General features: G+C 34.4%; 1 protein-coding gene across 4 annotated transcripts in view; it reads right to left on the bottom strand.

Moving 5' to 3' along the window:
* The window catches only part of VWA8 (von Willebrand factor A domain containing 8), a 372198-nt gene that overhangs the window by 123898 nt on the left and 226593 nt on the right, over positions 1–21707 (bottom strand). For all 4 annotated transcript variants that reach the window (XM_003934387.4, XM_074387788.1, XM_074387787.1 and 1 more), the window contains 4 exons: positions 20853–21004; positions 4932–5040; positions 3031–3169; positions 689–888 (listed from right to left, as the gene is read on the bottom strand). In XM_003934387.4, the coding sequence (XP_003934436.2) occupies positions 689–888; positions 3031–3169; positions 4932–5040; positions 20853–21004 (600 nt within the window). The remainder of the gene's footprint in view (positions 1–688; positions 889–3030; positions 3170–4931; positions 5041–20852; positions 21005–21707) is intronic.

The following is a 21707-nucleotide window of genomic DNA, read 5'->3' as shown; positions in this document are numbered from 1 at the left end:
TAAAACACAACCCGTTTTCTTTCTGATCTATATGTTTTGTTTAGAATTATTTTTAGCCTGACTCTGGGCATCTGTGCTTGTCATTAGTACAATCTTAGTGTACTAATCCATAGTAATGATGGATATAACTTGAGCATCACTAGATACTGATGGATCTCATTGCATTCCATTTGGTATATTTACATGGCTGTCTTTACCACAATATATCATTCAGGTCTCAGATAAACTGTCATCTCCTAAGAGGAGAAATATCAGCCCTCTTTTTAATACCATTCACCTTCTCAATTCCTCTTACCCCATCCCCATCACTCCCTTGGACATTACCTTCTTTCCATACACAACAATTATCATTAACTGAAACTGGCATGTTCATTTGTTGGTTTACTTGTCTGTCTCCCCAAAGAGAGTGTAAGCTTCACAACAAAGAATATTCTGACCTCAGGTGTCAAAAGTGTCGAGGTTGAAAACCCCTGGCTTACCTGTTTCTAGATTTATAGGTCATGTTGAAGTCTCTGCAGAAAGGAAGATATTAGCCTGCCTCTGTGGTACTGATAAAATGCAACTCCTGACCCATCCCTCTAGCTCCTCTCCTTGATTGCCATGAAAGCACATCTTTTCAGTTACAGGTTTCTAATCACTCTTGTCTTCCATGTAAGTTATTATTCACAAAATTGTAGGTGTACATTACCTGCTGCTCATGGAGAATCACTTGACCTTTGAGGGGACTTCCCAGCGGTGCCACTGTCACAAAAGGGTGCCAAACGCCACTGGCTGTTCTTGGGAAGATATCAAAAAGATCCACAAAGTAGCCACTTTTTCCAGCCATATTCATAAAGTACAGGGAAACGGGATTGCATGTAACTACACAAAGAGTATTTTGCTCATTTTCTGAAATGACAAAAAGGCATTAATTTTGTGGTTTGCAAACAGTTTTGTAATTGGTCAAGAGGTCTAGTGAAAACTGAAACACTAATATACATTTGGAACACAGAGTTGGAACTCAGCAGATGATTTGTATTATGGCTTGATTAGGCTGAAAAGACCATCAGAAGCAGCTTAGTTTTCGACCCTACATGTAGATAGAGGGTCACACCTATGAATCTGAAAAAATTGATTATCTATTTGTTCCCCAAAGAATGTCACAATGTCTTGTGATAAAGCCATTCGATATTAAACAATCCTCAATGTCAGGAAATTCTTCCTTGTGTGACAGCAACGTGCTTAATGCTACAGTGAAGGTCTGGTCTCTTGTTCTCTTGTTGGTCACCAGTTGGTGAACGTCTTCTATATGCTAATTTTACATTTTCCAGATAGTACTAGCTGTTTAAAATTTTCTTGCTGTAAATAAGTAATTCAATTAAAAAAAAATCTTAGCTCTGTGGATCTTATTTTCCAAGCTTTTGTTCAAATTTGAGTATTTCTTATTATAAAATCTCTGTCTTTTCAATCTAGGTACCTAAGTCCATTTCCTTCCATTTGAAGAAGTCAGTGCTTCTTCAAATTTCAAGTGCCTATGAATCACCTGGAGATCTAATAAAACTATAGATTCTGTTTCAGGAGGGTTGAGGTCAGGTTTCAGATTCTGTCTTTTCAACAAACTCCCAGGAGACTCGGCTAATGGTGCTGGTTTGAGGTCCTCCCTTTGAGTAACTTGACTGTGGACTAAGTCTCTCATAATCTCTTATGTGGGCTCCGTTGAGGTAAGGGATTAAGCTGCTTTTGCATAATAAATGCTATCAGCATCACCTATCACCCAGGTATCTATTTTATAGTGGTCATATTTTTCTGAACCCCAAAATAAGACACAAGATATGACAATAAAATACATCATTTAAATTTGGGACTACCCTGAAAAATCTGGAACACGTGTGTGTGTGCATGCGTATTCACCATATCAATATATTATATATATTACGATATCATATAATACATATCATATTCTATATAAAGATATAGTAAATTTAAATAAATAAGCTAACTGAAAAGAAATACAAGTCAACAGAAGGACTGAAAAAGACAAATACTATTTAGGGTATGATGCGAACTGTAGATGTTACAGTTTCAATTATCAGAACCATAGAATTTATAATTTATGGATATTTTATAATACTTCCATTATCACCACAAATAAGTTCTATTCAACATTTATTGAGCACCTTCCTGCATAACTTAGGGAACTGGGAATACGGTAAAAGTGTTAACAGAAATGTACTTAAGAAACACATTTAATGTTTTCTCTTTTTGCAGCCGTTAAATACAGTTCAGCCTTTGTCTTAAACATACAGATACATGATTTATATGTATCTTTTACCAATCTTTTTCAAAAAACTGTACATTTTTAAAAGCACATATTTTTATTTCAAATAGCAGATTTGAGGAATAAACTATATCAATAGAACTTACAGGCACAAAAAGAAGATATCAATTTTTGTCTCAATAATTCTCATATTAGTCAAGTTAGAGATTCTCTCCCTTCCCCCAGCTACCACTTCAGTTTATATCACCCTAATAACCAACAGCAGTTGAGGAACTTCTGCCAAAACATACCCAGGGCCCGCTGCATGAATCAGTAGGTAATGGTAACAGCCCAGAAGTGTGGATGCCAAAAATTCACATCCTTTATTTGCCATTCTTTACAATGAGAAGTTTAATGACTTCAAATCACTCCAGCCCTACTTTCATGGTTCATGAAATCACCAAACTGGAATCCCAGCCAAAAAACCCAATGTTTCTCCTTTTTCTTTTTCCCTTCTATTTTTAGCACATGCCTGGGTGTGTTTAACTTGTGCTACAATTGTAATGAGAAACAGACATATGCATACAAACTCAGCAGTGCTTATGTGGATTCCACAATAGCATTTTGTTAGGTTGTTAGAGGAAATTAGTTCTAAATGACATATAATTGCTATTCAATCCAAGAATGACAGACACCAAGTCTATCATAAACTTTTGATGTCTAGAGATTATTTTAATCCCTCTTTAAAAAAAACATATGCAGGAAGGAAAGATCAAAAGATTAAGCAGACATACCATATGATGTAGCAATGTCACAGATTATATTAATTTCATCCAGTGGTATTCTCCAGGAGGCACATTCTTCAGTAAAGTTTAGGGATCTTTCTTCATGTCTTTCTATTGGATACTCCTGTATATTTATAAGTGCTGGCCCCTATAATAAAGCAGTTATCTCAGTTAAGAAATTTTGGTTGTCACCAAAATGTATAGTAAAGTTCTTCCAAAATATAAACTTTAAAGTATTTAATATCTTATTATACCTTTTCTCAATTTATTAACAGGATTAGTACTCATAACAATATCATACACTTACATTTATAAATGCTTTCACATGTGCTGTCTTATTTAATCTCCCATTTTTCTTTTTACCCACAAAATATACCAGATGTAAAATCCCATAGGATTTCTCATTTCTTCATTCCTTCCTAAAGCGAGAGCCAGTTTTGAACTCCAAGTATCAGAACCCAGAGCTGTCCAAACCGGGGGAATAATTTACAAATGAATGAGCCAGAGTGTAATATATTTCCATTGTGAAGAAGAATTTTTATGTCATTGCACAGAAATGTAACGGTTAAACCTGGGTATTTTAAATTAAATGCAGAAACACGTGGCATTTGAAATTAAAAAATAAACCAAAATTACTGATAAACACTAGTGTTACTTATGAAAGACAGAGTATTTCACACATGGTGATAATTACTCAACATAAATAATAGGCAGAAGAACTAACTTAATAATGTTATGGATATTAGTTCTGGGTGCTTAGACATGACTTCCTGAAAGAACGCTACAGAAGTAAGCAAAACTCCAGTGATTTGCATGCCCTACAGTCCTTAATCAAAAATGTTTGGACTAGATATTGGCATCCATGTCCCCTGTCCACCACCCCTCTTCTTTCTAGTTCATATCTTGGGGGATAGGGAAGTAAGAAACTGCATTTCTCATCCTCCCTTTAGAAAGGGTTCTGGAAATGATTTAGATTTAGCCAATTAAATGCACTTGAATGAGATATGGAAGGCAGAAAAGAGATAGTGGCCATCTTCCTGCAGTGATAGCAGACAAGGAGGCTCTGATAAAAATGAACTGTCAGATTAGCACATCTGGGTGTGTTTAACTTTGTCCTACTATAAGGGTTGACAAACTATGGCCTGAAGGCCAGGGCTGACCCACAGCCTATTTTTTTCTAAATAAAATTTTAGTGAAACACAGCCACATCTATTTGTTTATGTACTGCCATGGCTGCTTTTGCACCATATGGTAGACTCGAGTGGTTGCAGCAGAATCTATATGGCCACAAAGCCTGAGGTATTGACTATTTGGTCCTTTGGAGAAAATGTTCGCTGACAGTGCTCTACTGTGCTGCCCTCAGCAGCAGGGATGATAGCAGAAGCAGAAATACTGATCCTGAAATTACAAGTCCGATATTGCCCCTCAACTTCTGTTCCTGCTGCCCTTTCTAATGACTTTGTAAGCATCTATTTTCTCACAGTAAATCCCTTTCTGCTTGAAATACCTAGCAAGACTTCCATTGCAACTAGCGACTGATACTTCTTTCTTTTACCTTTCACATGAAGACTGAACCTGGCAACAATATGTGGCTAAAAAGAGGCCCAAAATAAAAAAGCACAAAGTTTTAATTCTATTAGCACATACGAAGTAAAGATAATTATCACAGTGTAACTTTCCTAGGAAAATATATAACATACCTGACTCTCATTATCCAATTAGGTTTTTAGAAATTCTATCTACTCTTTAGGAATTGTCTACTGAGAGGTCAGTCTGATTTGAAAGTTAACGCAGAAGCTAAAATAACATCAGAACAAACCATTTCTGAGATTGTTTGGATTACCTCCAGGGAAGATACAGCAAAATTTATAAGGTTCAGTATTTTAAGAGAAAATAATGATGATATTAACCTTTATGTCTATATGATGAGTTTCCACTGGACACAAGAGTTTTTGCATCCCACTTCTTGCCTGACCAATTGTCCAGTAGCCCATGAATGTCTGTTCTGGCAGAGGCAACCTGTTAAGGATGATTTGCAAAGTAAATATTTCTTCTTGTATCCAAGTCATAGGAAAAAAATAACAAGCCATCTATTATCAACCACACAAATAAATTTGAAGAACACTTTACTTAGAAGTGAGTTATACTTCATTTTATTAAAGACAGTGTGTAAAATCATGTTTAGAATATACTTTAAGACAAAAAAGATCCCACATTTCAGAAACTCAGAAGGTAAGGCAAGGTCCTGCTTTTACCTTAATGACAAATATAATTGATTTACATACATACTACCTTGAATTGGAGTAATTGAACATCTAAATTTCTGGTAGAGTACAGAAAAACTTTTTTTTTTAATTAGAGCAATCTATCAATTTTTTTTTTCTTTTTTTGAGATGCAGTTTTGCTCTCGTTGCCCAGGCTGGAGTGCAGCAGCACAATCTCAGTTTACCACAACCTCCGCCTCCCAGGTTCAAGCAATTCTCCTGCCTCAGTCTTCCTGAATAGCTGGGATTACAAGCATGTGCCACCACGCCTGGCTAATTTTGTATTTTTAGTAGAGATGGGGTTTCTCCATGTTGGTCAGGCTTGTCTCAAACTCCCAACCTCAGGCGATCCACCCACCTCAGCCTCCCAAAGTACTGGGATTACAGGTGTGAGCCACCATGCCTGGCCTATTCTTTTAAATTTGGAATCCAATAATAAAGAGTACACGATACTACTAGTCCCACATTGTATATTGCATAGGGCAAATTTCACAGACTTTATTTTGGCATCTTAATTTCTTTCACTTTGAATTAAAATATAAAATACATACTAAAATGTCCATATAAATATGTCAGCTCTGCACACATGTGTAACCAGTACCCAAGGAGGCAGAGCATTACTGGCATCCAGTAGCACCTGTGGAGCCACTTTCAGTCACTAACTCTACCAAGGGAGCTATATCCTGATTTCTGATGGAGTTATTCTGTATTTGGATTCCCTTTTATTTAAAATGACTTTCAAATAAGTGATCTGACAAAACCAACATGGCAATACTAAAGTACAAAACAGCAGATAATTATTTTTAAGTCTTCATTTTTTTTTCTTTGAGACAGGGTCTCACTCTGTCACCCAGGTTGGAGGGCAGTAGTGCAATCACAGCTCACTGCATCCTTGAACTCCTGGACTCATGATCCTCCCACTTCGACCTCCTGAGTAGCAGGGACTACAGGCATGCAAAACTATGCCTGGATAATTTTTTTATTTTTAGTAGAAGCAGGGTCTTGCTGTGTTGCCCAGGCTGGTCTCAAAGTCCTGGACTCAAGTGATCCTCCTGCTTCAGCCTCCCAAAGTGCTGGGATTACAAGTGTGAGCCAAGTCTTCACTTTTTAATCATACCATCTTTTCTTTGATTCTCTAAAATAGGAACAATTGATTTGTCATTTAATGCATTAGACATTTCTTATTTGATGATTGGTTAAGACAAAAAGTGATTCAGAGTTAAAAGCTCTCTAAAAATAATATGCACATGGCTACAAACTGAAATGCATCCTTGGAATGAGTTTGATGGTCATTAAAAGAACACATTTATATTTAGAAATAATTTTATTTACAATAAAAAAGTAGTCTTACATATTTCCACATGCTTAATAAGATCATATAAGGCTAAGATATTTTTTGCATAAAATAATGGAAGTAAACATTCTAGTAGAACATGTTTTTTGTCTCTTTGGAATGCTAATGTTTATCACAAGAGGAAAGAAATTACAAAGAAATTTATATTGAAATTCTTCTAAGTCATATGACATAAATTTCTCAAAAGCACACACGCACTTTTGAATCTATCACCTAAAATATGTTTTAAGTATCTGGACAATTATCTCAATAGGTGACCCACTTGCTTCCATCTTTTTACCAGGAAACAATGTATGTGTGCAGGAAGCTGCGGGGGAGGGTACTGAATTAGGGGAATAAAGTGGTTTTACAATTACTGTGTTCTCTCTTTTGAATGTAATAAAAATACCTTTCTGTGTTAACAGGCCAGATCTTGAAAACATAGACTGGGATCTCTCTCTTAGTTTAGGGAATAAACTGTATTTTACACTTGCTTTCAGTAACTCACCAAAGGAGAATTGGGCTTCAAATGTAGAAACAGAAAAATAAAAGGAGATGCATTTACTATTCTGCCAGCAGAGAAGAAATAACGTAAGAGACTGCAAGAGATTTGGGTTTTAATTCTAGTTCTTTTATTAACCTGCTATGTAAACTTGGAAAGGAGAAAGTCCACTGTTTTCTCTAAGTATTAATTTCTTTTTTTTTTCTTTTTGACTTTCCTTGATATTAATTTCTTCATTTGTGAAGTAAAGGGAATGATCTGTAAAGTTCCCTACAGCTTGGGCTGTCTGTGATGATCAAGGGAGTGAATAGAGAGAAGTATCACTGGTAAGTTTTATAGTCTTGCATTGTCTTGATACTCTGGAGTGAAAATAAATAATCAGAATGAAAATATCTATGCTTACCAACAGAACAGATGCCCTGATACTCATGCTTTACATGCTTTATTTAAGCATATAAAAAGAAGCTCTGAATGCATCCCAAATTGATTCTTTGAAGACAACAGAAATAGCTTCACATCTTAAAATTTAATTTAATTCAGGAGAGATCATTAATAATAATGATCTTTGGTCGATACATAGCCTAAAACATTGATCTAATATATTCTTCCATAAATTTTACAAAACTATCATACAAATGCTTTAAAAAACCCTTCATCCATTTGAGAAAAATTAACTTTGCTCAACTTCCAGACTTTACTGACAATGCCAGGCATGTTCATAAAATCTGGTTTGAACTTGCCAACTCATTCTAAGTAACAGTCATGGAAATTATATGTTGCCTGGCTCTATATAAAAATAGCACTGGCTGTTTGGTTGGCAGGGTATGGGAAGAACCTTCAGGTACCCTATATAGAATCTATTCCAGAACCACACAACATGATGCTATTGGCAGTAACAAATAAATTGAAAGACACGTAACGCAGGGTGTCCTGGAGTTACACAATCAAACTGACTCCATCCTGTCCCTTGGTAACATGGGGTATTATTGTTTCTGGTATTATAGCTTGGGCTGTCTGTGATGATCAAGGGAGTGAATAGGCTCTAGGCTGTTTTTTACTGTAGGCTCTAGGCTGGCCGAACTGAGGGAAACCCAAGCCCCTCATTTATTTTCCACTGCTAAGCCCTCCAACTAAGCTGTGGGAAAATTTGACCATTACTAACTTTCTCTCTCTTGGTAAGTTAGTATTCAGGGGAAAGGGCAGGCATTATATTATATATTGGTGCATGAGCAAGGTTTGGAATTTGAAACATAATCAACATTAATTTAGGGAAAACTCTAAATAACCAGTTAGCAAAAGGTCCTCTATTCCCTTCGTGAACTATGTCATCCAATTCTCAGCAGACTTGTTTTAATATCTAATTTGATTAAAACAATAATGACATTTTCCATGGTTTAAGACCTTCTCACTTGTATTATTTAACTTTGTTAAAGTCCTTGCTGGAATGATGTGTGGATTTGTCTTTATGGGGAGGGAGAATGAACTTAAGGCCTGTAAATAGCAGTACTTTTTATCTTCAATGTCATTCATGAATTTATGTTTTTTTTTTTAAACAGTGAAGCATTTCAGTTCCTATGTTTGCTGTTTCTTAATCCCCTATGGAAATGATAATAAGGATGTGGAAGTAAAAGTTTTGACTAAAAGAAAGGTGAGTAGCACAATTGTGACTCAGGTCAAATTATAGTACTTGAGCAAGTTACAGAAAGAACAAAAAAGGTTTTCTTTTTTTCTAAACACACATACAATCATAACCTGATGCATGTGGACACCAAAGTCAAATACTATAGTCTGAATGACATGCAAGAGATTTGTCTAAGATTGCTTCCATAAAGAGGTGAGCTGGGTTTTAAAGGGTATGTTCTGGCAAACTTCTGCCTTCTCTGAACATTTGCCAATACTATTTTTGGAATATGAGAAAAAACACATGAAAAAGATTTGGATCTTTCTAGGGGCATTATGCAATTGGAAGTTGTTGACATACCTATTATCAACAATTCCTAAATCACTTCCTTACCACAAGAACTACTAATTTTCATAGGAATAATGGAACCCTTCAGGGCTGTTCTACCAACTCTCAAAAATTCAGCAATTACTACCATCTTTGAGAAGAAAATAACAACTCCAATTTTAGCAGGCCTCACTCATTCCTGATGTTTTAAATCTAACTTCTGGCAAAAATTAAGTTGGGTTGTTCAACAAAGTTCACTGAAGCCGTTCACGGAATAGCCCTGACTGATAATTCTGGCTTTGTGCTTATCCCTTTCTCTTAGTCTCAGCCAGCCTGTGTCTTGCCACCTTAAACTGCTACTGGCTATTCCTGAACATGCTATGCATTTTCTAGGAGGCCATTAACTCTGCCTAGCATTCCTTTCTGCTCTTGCCTCCTTGGTGCAATCCCTCATATTCCCAAGTACCAACTCAAATGTCACTCCCCCTTGCATTACTCCCCACTCCCCTATATTCCTTTTTCGGAAAAATGAATTCCTTACACTTCTGGATTTCCACATAAATATGCACATATAAAACTCTTAGAATAAAGGTCTATAGAATCTGTAATTTTCACAAAAGACCTGAGAGAGGAAAAATTTTAGAGAGAGCAGGTCAGAAGTGAACCAAGAAATCCCTTATACATATTTTTATATCTGCTAAAAGAAAAAGCCAGCACATTAAAGGGAGATAATACAAATGCCCCTTTACATACTTTTAAGTTAGTTACAATGGATACCATTATTAATTCCCAGTAATATCCTTCTTTATTTGCTAGAAACTTCAGAATGTCTCTTCCCTACTGTCTCACAGGATGTTGGTAAATTAATTTTGCTTTGCTGCAAATGACGTATATGTGAGTATTTGTGTGCATTTTCCCTTTTTGTGCTTCGTCCTGCATTTAGGTATTATGGCTTCCACTTCATAACTTAGACTTGTATACCTCTGCCACCCAGGTCCTGCAGAAATCACAGAAATGCAGCATAACCTAGATGTATGAGATGGAAGATTTTGGGAAATTTGCTATTCTTGGCAGGCACTTCACAAATATACACCCCAATACCCAGAATGACACTGTAGTTTAGTGCTGCTAGCCAGCATCACTCTGTGACAAAGCAGATGTTGTCAGCTTGCTCCACACATCTCTGGCTCTCTTCCTCCTCACAGAAGTTGCCAGACTACAGTTCTGGGGCCAGGGTTTCCTTTCCTTCATCTTTCTTCACGTTTCACTGAAAAAATGTCTTCTCTCTGCCATCTGCTTTATCAACTGCATCTTAGTATTTTCTAATCTTATGTTCTTTCCTTTTCTAATCATCCACAACAAGAATAAATGGGACTGAAACTCTCCCAGTTGTTGAAAACTTTCCCAGAGAAAAGTTTCCTGTATTTCTCACTAGGACTCACAGGATAAAAACTCTACTGTGAATATAGCACTTTGAATATAACATTGCATAAGGTTGGTAGCTTTACATGTTTTCCTTACTAGAGTGATAGCGCATTGAGAATAAGCCTTACATCTTACTCATTTGGACCTCTAGTATTCAGAATCCATCTGTTCTACCACCTAATCCTTTCTTACTGTTGTGCCTCGTTTTCATTGCCACAGCCACAGTGTGGCCTCATTCTTCATCACCTGGGTTACTGCAACTGCTTTGCAAAAGGTCTTCCTGCCTTTAGGTTCACCGCCTTTCAGTTCATTACATTTAGAAAATCAAAATGGAGTCCTTTTAAATTAGAAAGGTAACCTTTGCTCTCTGATTGAAACTTTGACCCCTCCCTTTCAGCCTGACCACTCAGCATGCTCTCACTTAACCCTGAGTTAGTTGCCAAATGGCCTTTCGTTTCCAAAATGTACCATGTTTTCTTAAAATGTCTCTAGTGTTCTTCCCTTCTTTATTTGCCTGGATAGTACTTTAATGATTCAGCCTCTCTATCTTCGCTGACTCTTCCCCAGGGCAGATGGCTGCAATCCTGAGTCTTGGTTCCTTCTTGTGTGGATCTAATTTCACACGAGTCTCTCTCTCTCTCTCTCTCTCTTTTTAAAGAAACAGCGTCTAGCTATGTTGCCCAGCTGGAGTGGAGTGCAGTGGCTATTTGCAGGTGCAATCATAGTACTCTACAGACGAGCTTTTGGGCTCAAGGAACCGTCCTGCCTCAGCCTCCTGAGTAGCTGAGACTACAGGCACGCACCACAACCCCTGGCTACAAGTCCATCTCTCCCTTGACAGCTTTCCTAATTAATTGTGATATCTTTGAAGGCAGATAATGAGTCTTCATCATCTTTATAATTCTTACTCTCTATACGTTGTTTAGCCCTAAGTAAGTGTCTGGTAAATGAAAGAATGCTTGGTTATATTATAACTGCTAACATTTTGACCTACTTGTTTCTCATCACAATGGCAATTTGCACACTATGGTAAATTTTCCCTTTGCATTCCAACTACATGTCTGAACATTTCCTTCACTTACAAGACTTAACAAATGATGCACTCTACTTCGCTAGCATATTTAGAAAAGATAGCTATAGGTGGGGATTGGTGATTTCTATCCAGCTAGGAGACAGGCTTTCATAAAACATCACTTTTAAATGCTTAAATGATCAAGAATCATTCTGTGATACTGCATGAGAGAAGATTAACATATCTTAAAAATTTCTATGTAGATTCAATATTTTCTTATTTTTTGTATTCCCATAAATGAGCTAAAAACAAATGGAATGGCTATGAAGCTACTTCATAATATACCAAGAGAACATAGGGCCAAGACTATGACAATATAAAACTCATTGCCATTCTTCTGCTTATGACTCTTTCGAGATGTCATTAAGTAGACTTTATCATTTTTGAAACTAACAGTTCTTTTCTGAAATGAAATTGGTCATTCAGAGTAGAATTGTATACCTTAGAACTTCATGATCGACATCATGAACTTATTTGAAAACAACTATGACTACAAAAAGAAAATTACGGCATATAGTTGCTTGGAAAAATGAAAGAGAGGCACAAAACTTTAAACAAAGAATATTTTACTTTAGTAGCAGGAACAGTAAGCTGATAATCATTCTGACTTTCAAAGATAAATCTAATAAAAGTATTCCAAACAGCAGCACGGGAATGTTCTTTTTGATGCCTGATACTTTGATGACTCTATAGTTATTCTCTGTTAGAGAAGTAGCAGCTGCTATTGATGGCCAACTATGTAAATTTTTAAAGCAGAAAACCGATTCTAGGCAGATATCCTTTCAAGGACAAATTCAAAAGAGATGAAGCTTTCTTTCTGCAAATATGCATATCTGGCACTGCTCTCAAAAGATAAAAATACTAAGTACAATCCTGTAACACACACTGCAGTGATACACAAACGAAAACATAATCTCAGCTACTTTCATCAGGAGTGCTACTAAAATATGCTGACGCATCAAAAGTAAGGGTTACATCTCTCCTGTAAAGGAAGTAAGTTACTACTTATTTGGCTTCCCTATTCAAATAGAGTCAGTAGATGACAGAAATTATGAGTTGGAAGGATGTTAAGGATTAATTTAATTCATTGTTTCAAGTCTGAATCCTCTCAAGTGCCTCCCAAAAAAGGTTTGTCCAGATCTGTTTGAACCCAGTCTACAGGAAGTACACCTTCTCTTTGTCCTTGGTAGTCTATTCCTCCTCTCAATACAGGAGCAATTAGCCCCATAAAGGAGGTCAACTCTCTAAGTTGTAATAACTTAATAGCAACTTACAGGTGCACAGGTAATGCACAGGGATTTACGATTGATTAATCTGTTAAAGCAATGATATTAATTATAATTTTGAGGATCACAGTACTAAGTAAAGGATTCTATATAAAAGAAATTTTCAAAAGGATTTGTTCTATTCATTTTGAAGAATTTGTTAATGCAAACACTTTTTTTTTTTTAAAGCAAATCCTTATTGCAGAAGAAGAAAATATTTAGGATACAAATACTACATGTTCTCACTCATACATGGGAGCTAAAAAACTTAGCTCATGGATGTAGAGAATAGAATGATAGACACCAGAGATAGGGAAGAGTGAGTGGGTAGGAGGGGCTTATGAAGAGAGGTTGGTTGATAGGTACTAAAATACAGTTAGGTAGAAAAGATATGTTCTAATGATTGATAGCAGACTAGAGTGACTACACTTAGCAATAATATTTTGTATATTTTAAAGTAACCAGAAAACAGTACTTGAAATGACACCAACACATAGAAATGATAAATACTCAAGGACATGGATACCCCAAATACCCTGACTTGATCATTATACATTCCATGCACGTAACAAACACTCATAGGTGCTCCATAAATATGTAAAATATTATATATCAATAAAAAAAGATTTAAGATCATCTCAGATTTTATAGAAAGAATATGTTTATTTATTTCTGGAATCAATGGCAAATGGCATTAATTTGAAGAAAACTGTAATTAAAAAAAGGGCTTAGTCCTTAATGCAAATGTTGTATGTGATCCATGTCCCCAAATGGTAGAAAATAAAATGTGAAAGACAATGTTAAACCTTCCATTATCTTTGAAATCTCCACATTTAGTGTTTTATTCCATGGCTTTTCTCATGAAAACAGTGGACTAAACATAAATATGATGTTTGGAACCAGAGAGATCTGTGGTTAAATACCCTGTTCTGTCACTTACTGGTTGTAGAATTTAAGTTTTTTAGTCTCTTGAGTTTCCATTTTTTAATCTGTAAAACAGATTCAAACACACAAATATACCCCAAAACCTAATAGATAATAAAACAGAAAAAAATTACTTTCTTAATAGAAAAAATTGTTATGTAGATTAGATGAGTTAACATTTGTAAAGTGCTTAGAGCACTTAAGAAAGACTTGATAAATGTCAACTATTTTTATTTTTGCTGCTATAAAAATGTATTGTCTACCCTCACTTGATATATTTATGTTGACACCTACTAATGCATAAACGTACTTATTCTGTGTTAAAATGCCATATCCATGCCTAGTTAATTTGATTTTTCACTTGCCATTGGCAAAAATGCCAATGATCTGCCTTCATAGTAGCACTGCTGAGGGGTATAAGCTTTGCTGTACTGGAGGTGAAGATTCCAAGAAACAGCAATTTCAGCATAGGCCTTTAAAATTTTCATTTAAATAAGACAAAATTAACGCCAGTGTCCAGAGAGTCATAGGCATTTTACAAATAAAATATAGAAAATAATACATGTATTAGAAAATTAAAATATTATTAAATGTGATGTATCCTTTTATCTTTCTAGGGCCTCTCTCAAAAACAACCACTATGAATAGCTATCACTGTGTTTTGAAATAGTTTAAAAAGTGAACCTGCTAATGACATTTAATAAAAATATTGGCCATTATGGTCTTAGAATTTGTTAACTCAAAGCAGTTTTTCTGAAAAACAAAATTTAAAAAAATTTTAAATAAAGCATTAGTAGGCAGAAAGAAAATACATAACAGGAAATCTGAGGAGTAATTACAAGACTTCAGTAGGGCATTCTTTCCAGCTATGAAACACTTTTAAAGTACAGTCACATATCACAGTCATTTTTAGATGTGCAGTTTGTCTAGCAAGAGCATATTTATATGTCTGAAAAGGATGATGACATTTAAACCTACGCATAAAGATACAAAGCACTGATATAAATGTTTTTAATCCTTATGAGAACATCTCATATACTTTATGAATCTGTTCATTAACTTCAGAAAAAATAAGTATAAAATCTCAAGAAATGAGGGAAATGGAGAAAAAAGTAGAGATGGAGAAAAAAGTGTTAAGACATAATTAAATCTAATTCATTTTTGATAACTTTCTTTCCAACAAATTAGTTTGTGAATGAAGTGTCTTAAGAAGAACTCTTAGAACATATTTCTTCTATTATATTGAAAAGAAAGACTTAAGAAAATAAAAATAATTAGAAAGAAATACTTTTCAGTGCATCAAATAACACATACAGTCATAGGAAAAAGTCTAGAAGGATTATCAATGGTACTTCTGGATGTTAATATTACAGGAGTTTTTATTTTCTTTTTGCTAATTAATTTTAAAGATAAATGGGATGTCATTCTTCATTTAGTAAACATGTATCATAGAGAAAGCCAACATCTAAAAAACTTTTTAATTTCCTTAAATTTTTTTTCTACTTGGCTGACAGAAATGAATGGTTGTTAAATAATAGCTAGTTTGCTAGTGACAAATAGGCAATGAATGCTCTGGGGGGAAAGTAGCTTAATACTACCTAATACTACTTCAGCATTAAAAAGGAAATCAACAGAATTGAGGGCAAAGAACTTGGAGCACAGAGAATGAACATTTAAATATTTTATAGAATGTGTGGCTCCTAGAGAAGACGGAAAGAAAAACACATGAAGGTAACTTCAGAGGGTAGAAACAATTTCTCTGTATGCTTATTTTTAAATAAGCATAGATTACCACAATCTTTGAGAAGAGTCTATAAATTTCTTTTGTATTCCAAATCAAGAAGAAATGATGGCTAGTATACTTCTTATATATGGTAGTCATACAATGTTTTCTAAGGTTTTAATTTTTCTAAGTGAATCACCTTGCATTTTATTTCTTGATCCTCCATATTTCACAGGAAAGCTTAAATGAGAATGAAAATGTCTCTAAAATGATCTCTGTTGTGCCAAAAGACTATATTTATCCACTTTGTGGTTACTTTTCATTTTGAACTATGGCTAAAATTCAAGCATCTGAATATGTTAAGACTCCCTGAAGAATAAGACTTTGTATATAATAGGTACATGACATCATGGTCAATGATGAGTTCCAAGTTGGTTACTTAAAATCCCAAGGTCCTTTTAAGACAAAACTATTGATAATTTTCAGTATCTAAATAACTCTGACTTAGAAATTCTCTACAATCTACATATCAATCTGTTTATATTATCCTTAGAATTAGAATTAATATAACATATAGCTCAGCTCTACCTCTGCTCTCGAACCTCCAGCAAGTTATGTAACTTCTCTGTGTCTCAAACTCCTCATCTACAAGATGCAATAATATTATATATATGCCATAGGTTCGTTGTGAGGATTATATAAATTTATGTAAAGAAAGTGCTTGGAAATATGTCTGGTACTTAGTTGTCTATAAATGTTTCCATTATCACCATCAATATTATTGTATTACCATCATTATTACCATTGTCATTATTACAAAATATAATCATAACATTGTTGTTATAATTATATTTAGAGGTAGAGTATTTACATTTCATTGTTGATCTATGAAATGACAATTTTCTCATCTTAAATGTAAAGTAAGAGTGGCATACAAATTTAAGATAAAATAGTGTATAAATTTCTTAAAATGGAAATTTGGTAAAAAAGACCGCATTTTTTTCTTTCTTTAAAACAAATGTTTCCCCAGTCTAGCAGAGTTCATAAATTATTCTGAAACACAATTTTTAATTTGGAACTGCTAATGTGCTAGCAGCATATTTATTCCCAAATAAAAGAAAGTTAAAACATAAAAGTTCACTTGAGGAAAAAACAGGCAAACTTTGCTTTAAAGTTTATATTTATAGTTTTCTATATTTAAGTATAGCAGATAACGTATGCCTTTGGTTGGATGTTTGGAACTAATTCTCTTAAAATATATATGTTACAAAGATATTTCCAACAATAATATTTAAAACTTAAGAGTTTCAATTTTAACGTAAATCCTCCTATCTCTGCCTACAATACTGACAAAATGACATTGGTACATGCAACATGCACATACAGCATCAATTGTCTTATTTCTCTATAGGACAAATCCCCATCTTGAATATGGGTATGATCATCTTCTCTAGATTCATAGACATATAGTTGTTTCTCTATAGGATAAATGTCACAGAATTAAATTCAATCCCCTATAAAGCATAGTCTTTATATTTAAAAAAATATTTTTTCCCAGTGTACTTCCTTATTTGGTTATGTTTATCATCTCTCGGTATGTCCTTTCCCATGTATTAGAAACTTAAAAGAGGTGCAGTAACAAACCTGAGGAAGTACTAGTGAACAGGGGCAAATGTAGTGGGTGGGGGGTCTAGGTAGCTAATTCTGATCCTGGTACTAAGATCTGGGAATACATTTGTAGAAAGGAAGAAGAGCTCCATTATGGCAGGATCAAGTAAAATAAAATAACCACCCAATAAGACTCAGTCTAAAAATACCAGGTTTAGCAAAAGTTTATTTAAAAAGACAAATCAAATTCACCTCATCACATTGGCCCTTTAAAAAATGTGTAGAGACCTATGAGATAGATAACATCATTGCACTGTTTAGGAGAACAAAAGGGAAAGTGGCAACATCTCTCTTTTGGGAATTTTACCAAACAACACAACAATGACATCACCACTCCTGAACAGACAAAGCATATTCTGATTTCACTTGAGGAGGAAGGTGCTGTAGATAATTACACAAATAGTCATTTAGTATTATCTTGGCCCATGTAAAGAAATTCCCCCTTCTATGACATCTGCCTTATATCTCTTTTTAGCTATACGTAGTGAGTGGGCAATTATCTTTCCATTTCCATACTGACTGTGGGTATGATCATCTTGTTCTAGATTCAATGTAACTTTGTTTCCATCAATAAGCACTCCGGTTGGATTAGAGAACATGAAAATTAAGTTGTAGCAAGAATTGTTCATTCAGGGCAAAAATATATTAACACTATTAAACCATTTTATCCTTCTTCCTTAGGACCTGAAATCCAATGTGTATCTTCCCCACCAATAGTCCCTGCAGAGCTGGATAGAAGCAGGATAGAAGAACTGATTTAGCAAAAGGTCTAGGAAAGTCAGTGTGAAATCAAAGACCACATGGGGAAGATTAACTTTTCAGAGGTCTATGTGATTACTATCAACAGTACACTACTTGGGGGCAGGGTGGGGGGGGGGGACAGTGGGAATGAAAAGTGTTGTATCACATCTGTTTATATTTGTTTTTGCAGATGAGAGAAGCATTAAGATTATATTGAAATGCAAAGGATGTTAGAATAGAAAGGAACCTTACTGATGATCTATGATGAAGATAATCACATATCCTGGCCTGGACAGGCCATTCTTATTTTATACTATTTTTACAAAGTTATTGTCAATAGCTCCCCCTTCCATTCTCAAAAATGTCCTGATTTAGATGGTAAATCAAATAGATATGCTATTTATAATAAAAGGCCCTCTATACCAATAGAGAACCCACTGTGTTAAATAACTTCTCTAAACTCAAATGACCAAAATGGAATTGTGAGCTCTTTGAGGGCAGGATTGTCTTTTTATCTGTTTCTCCACGTCTGATCCAGGTAGACAGGTGAACATATGACTAACTGCTAAATTCCCAGGCCATACTTTGTTCACTTCATCATGCTACTCTCTCTAAGTACAAGGCTGATAATTTGATAGAAAGGGTGCTATGGAACCTGTGAATTTCATGAAGGGCAATAAAACAACACTACTTTTGAGCTGCCTAAGTTATTGCAATTAACAGATGAGGAAAAAATTTCTCTCAATGACTGTGGAAATTATAGCCTACTATGATCTCCATCTAAAAGGCAAATTCACTCATCGTTCACATCTGCTTAAGTCTCTTTCTAGCTACATGTGGTTGGGGGACTAGTTGTTTCCATCCCATTGTAACACACGGTCACACCATGCGTTGGTGTTACCAACTTGTTTCCAGGCTCAAAGTACTTTTGCTTTACTACTCTAACTCTAGTACTTATGAGTTTCTACTCAGTTCTAAACAGGAAAATTCTTGCTAGCAAGTTCTTTGCTGGCAAGTTAATTCTAACTTTTGCTTTACTACTCTAACTCTAGTACTTACGAGTAACTCGCCATAGCAAGAATTTTCCTGTTTAGAACTGAGGGTGATAATGAGTAAGTTAAACCATTTTTAGTTTCTTCCTTGGAAACTAAAACTGCTTTATAAGTAAAAATTTTCTCATGATTAACCTTACCAATTAATGTGTTTTTAAATTTTTATTTATAGTTATGCAAGAGTAGAAAAAAATTGTTTTAAAATCATGAGCTTAGTTCCCATAAAGCTAGTACTTTAATTACATACATCTGTTAATGGTAATAAAAGCCATCTTATTTCCAGCTAAAAATAAAGATAGTTTACAAAAAGGAAGTGAATAACTTTAAGTTTGTATATTAAAGAAAATTTCTAATAGAAAGTTTCTTCATATTAAAGACAATTTCTTGAACACTCTAATACAGACGATATGTTATACCCATTAAATTACTGACCTAGTTTCAAATGCCCATAAGGACTGCTAATCGATCAGTAAAATAGCATTGTACCAAAAAATGTGTGCATTTGCAATTGCCACCCAGTCATTCTTCTGGAAAATGATTTACTTATTCATTAATAATATAAATCAATGCACTGATAGTATCATTTCTAACATAAGCATATCTTGTACTTTTACCATAAAAGGGAAATATTTGTTTCTCTTTCAGAAATTCCTAATACTTTAATAATTTATTTCTATTTGCATATATGCTACTATTGATTCTTTCAAGTCATTATAAACACCTGACAAGTTTTTATAATGACTTCAAAGAATCAGTAATGGATGAGTATACACTTTGGAGATTATATAGAAGTATGTGTGTGTGTGTAGATACACACACAAAGAATAAATATGAATGAGTATATACTTTGGAGATTATATATATTTATGTATACGTATCTGTGTGTGTGTGTGTATATATATATATAAACATACATATACATACATATGTATATATACATGCATATATATATACATACACATATTTTTTGCTAATCACTGATTTATATTTAATATATAATCAGTGATTTATATTAATACTTAACACATTTTTTCTACAGGAAGATAGTACCTCCTATTTGAGACTATAATTGAACAGTATTTTACTTTAAAAGTGATTATTGTCCCTTGTAAATTTATAATTGACATTTTTATAGACAAAGATGGCATTAGATACATTATCAATAAGTTAGGCATATTGAAAACTATTTTCCAGTGAATTTGTGCTAACTTACTACTCTACTAAAAAACTCTGTCAATTACTTTTCTGGTCAACACCGTATGTGCAAGATTCTTAACTAACATTAAGTAGTAGCCTATGATTATAAAATAAAGGGTAGGCAACTGGCTCATATGAAATAAACCCACTAGTTTTTACTACCTCTTTCATCTATGAAGCAGACATAAGTAACCAAAAATCTCTCTAGTAAATATGATCATAAATTTAGAAAACTATCACAAAGAAAACTATATAGTAACAGAAATAAGAACATATCAACTAAATGTACATTATCTCTATGTGGTTTTATGTTTGTATAATAATTTTGCACTGGATTATGAAATAGCAATACAGTAACTCAACAAAAGGACTGAGACTGTTAAAGAAACAAATATTCCCCTTTATTTGACTGTATTACATCTACTCATGGAACATTCATAATAATCAAAATTTTCAATTTACAGGCCTATAAATAATGCTATTTAACTGAAAAGCAGCCAGTAAATAGCCATATATATGTGTGTGTGTGTGTGTGTGTGTGTATATATATATATATATATACACACACACACACACACACACACATATATATTTGAAAAGCTTACTCATGGAAAGAAATTTCCATAGCAACTCAGCTTTGTAGAATGCAATGGTAGATCAAGAACTATCAGCATTTAAGAATCAGGAGAGCACTGATTGACAGTGAATTTGGCTTACTCCTTTGCCAGCTGCACACTGGTAGGCTTTGCTCCAATAGGTATCCCGTATTTGTGTAAAGTGTTAATCAGTATCTCCCTCATGTCGTTGTTGTAGGAATCAAAGTCAAACACATTTCGAACTACACTGGAGAGACCTTCAGTGGGAAATTTCTGTATTAAAAAAAAAATCACTTATTATGCATGTAATAAGATATACAACGTGATAAAAACTTATGAAATGGATAGGATAATAATGATCAAATGAACTATAGCAGAAATTTACTGGCCTTTTCGAATAAGCAGGTAGTAGGAATGTAGACATTTTTCTCTTTTAATGTTTACTCAGCTGACTTTAACAATATTTTCCTTTTTAAGTAAATGATCAAATTTGAGGGGGAACTGTTCCTCCTCTCAAATGTTAGAGCAAGATCCTGGTGTCAGTGATTACCACTGCTTTCTGAAATCTCCTGTCTTTAATATGAGTACCAGATCGAACAGTTTAAAAATGCTAGTTAAGTAAAGGAGTGTGTTAAATATCTATACAGAAGCTTTCAGAAAAGTCAGTCTGTGAAGAAATGAAGAAGAAAAGATAAAGCAACAAGAAAAGAAGGGAAGAACGTAAAAAGAACAAGGAACAGAGAACAGGGAGCAGTAGAGGGCAAGAAAACAAGTGTGACTGCAACTGAATTGATACTGGTCATGTCCTCTGGGTCCTTTCCTGGTTCTGCTTTGATTTTCTTTAAGTGTTTGGGTCTGAGCTGGCTGAATTGAATTTATGGCTTTACAGGCAGAAGAAAGCTTTTTATTTTTAATCTTGTTTTCTTTCTATATATTTTTTAATTGACAAATAATAACTATATGTTTATGGGGTACA

This window comes from Saimiri boliviensis, chromosome 16 (assembly GCF_048565385.1).
Source record: "Saimiri boliviensis isolate mSaiBol1 chromosome 16, mSaiBol1.pri, whole genome shotgun sequence".
Taxonomy (NCBI): Eukaryota; Metazoa; Chordata; class Mammalia; order Primates; family Cebidae; genus Saimiri; species Saimiri boliviensis.
This window is presented reverse-complemented; position numbering and strand designations above follow the sequence as displayed.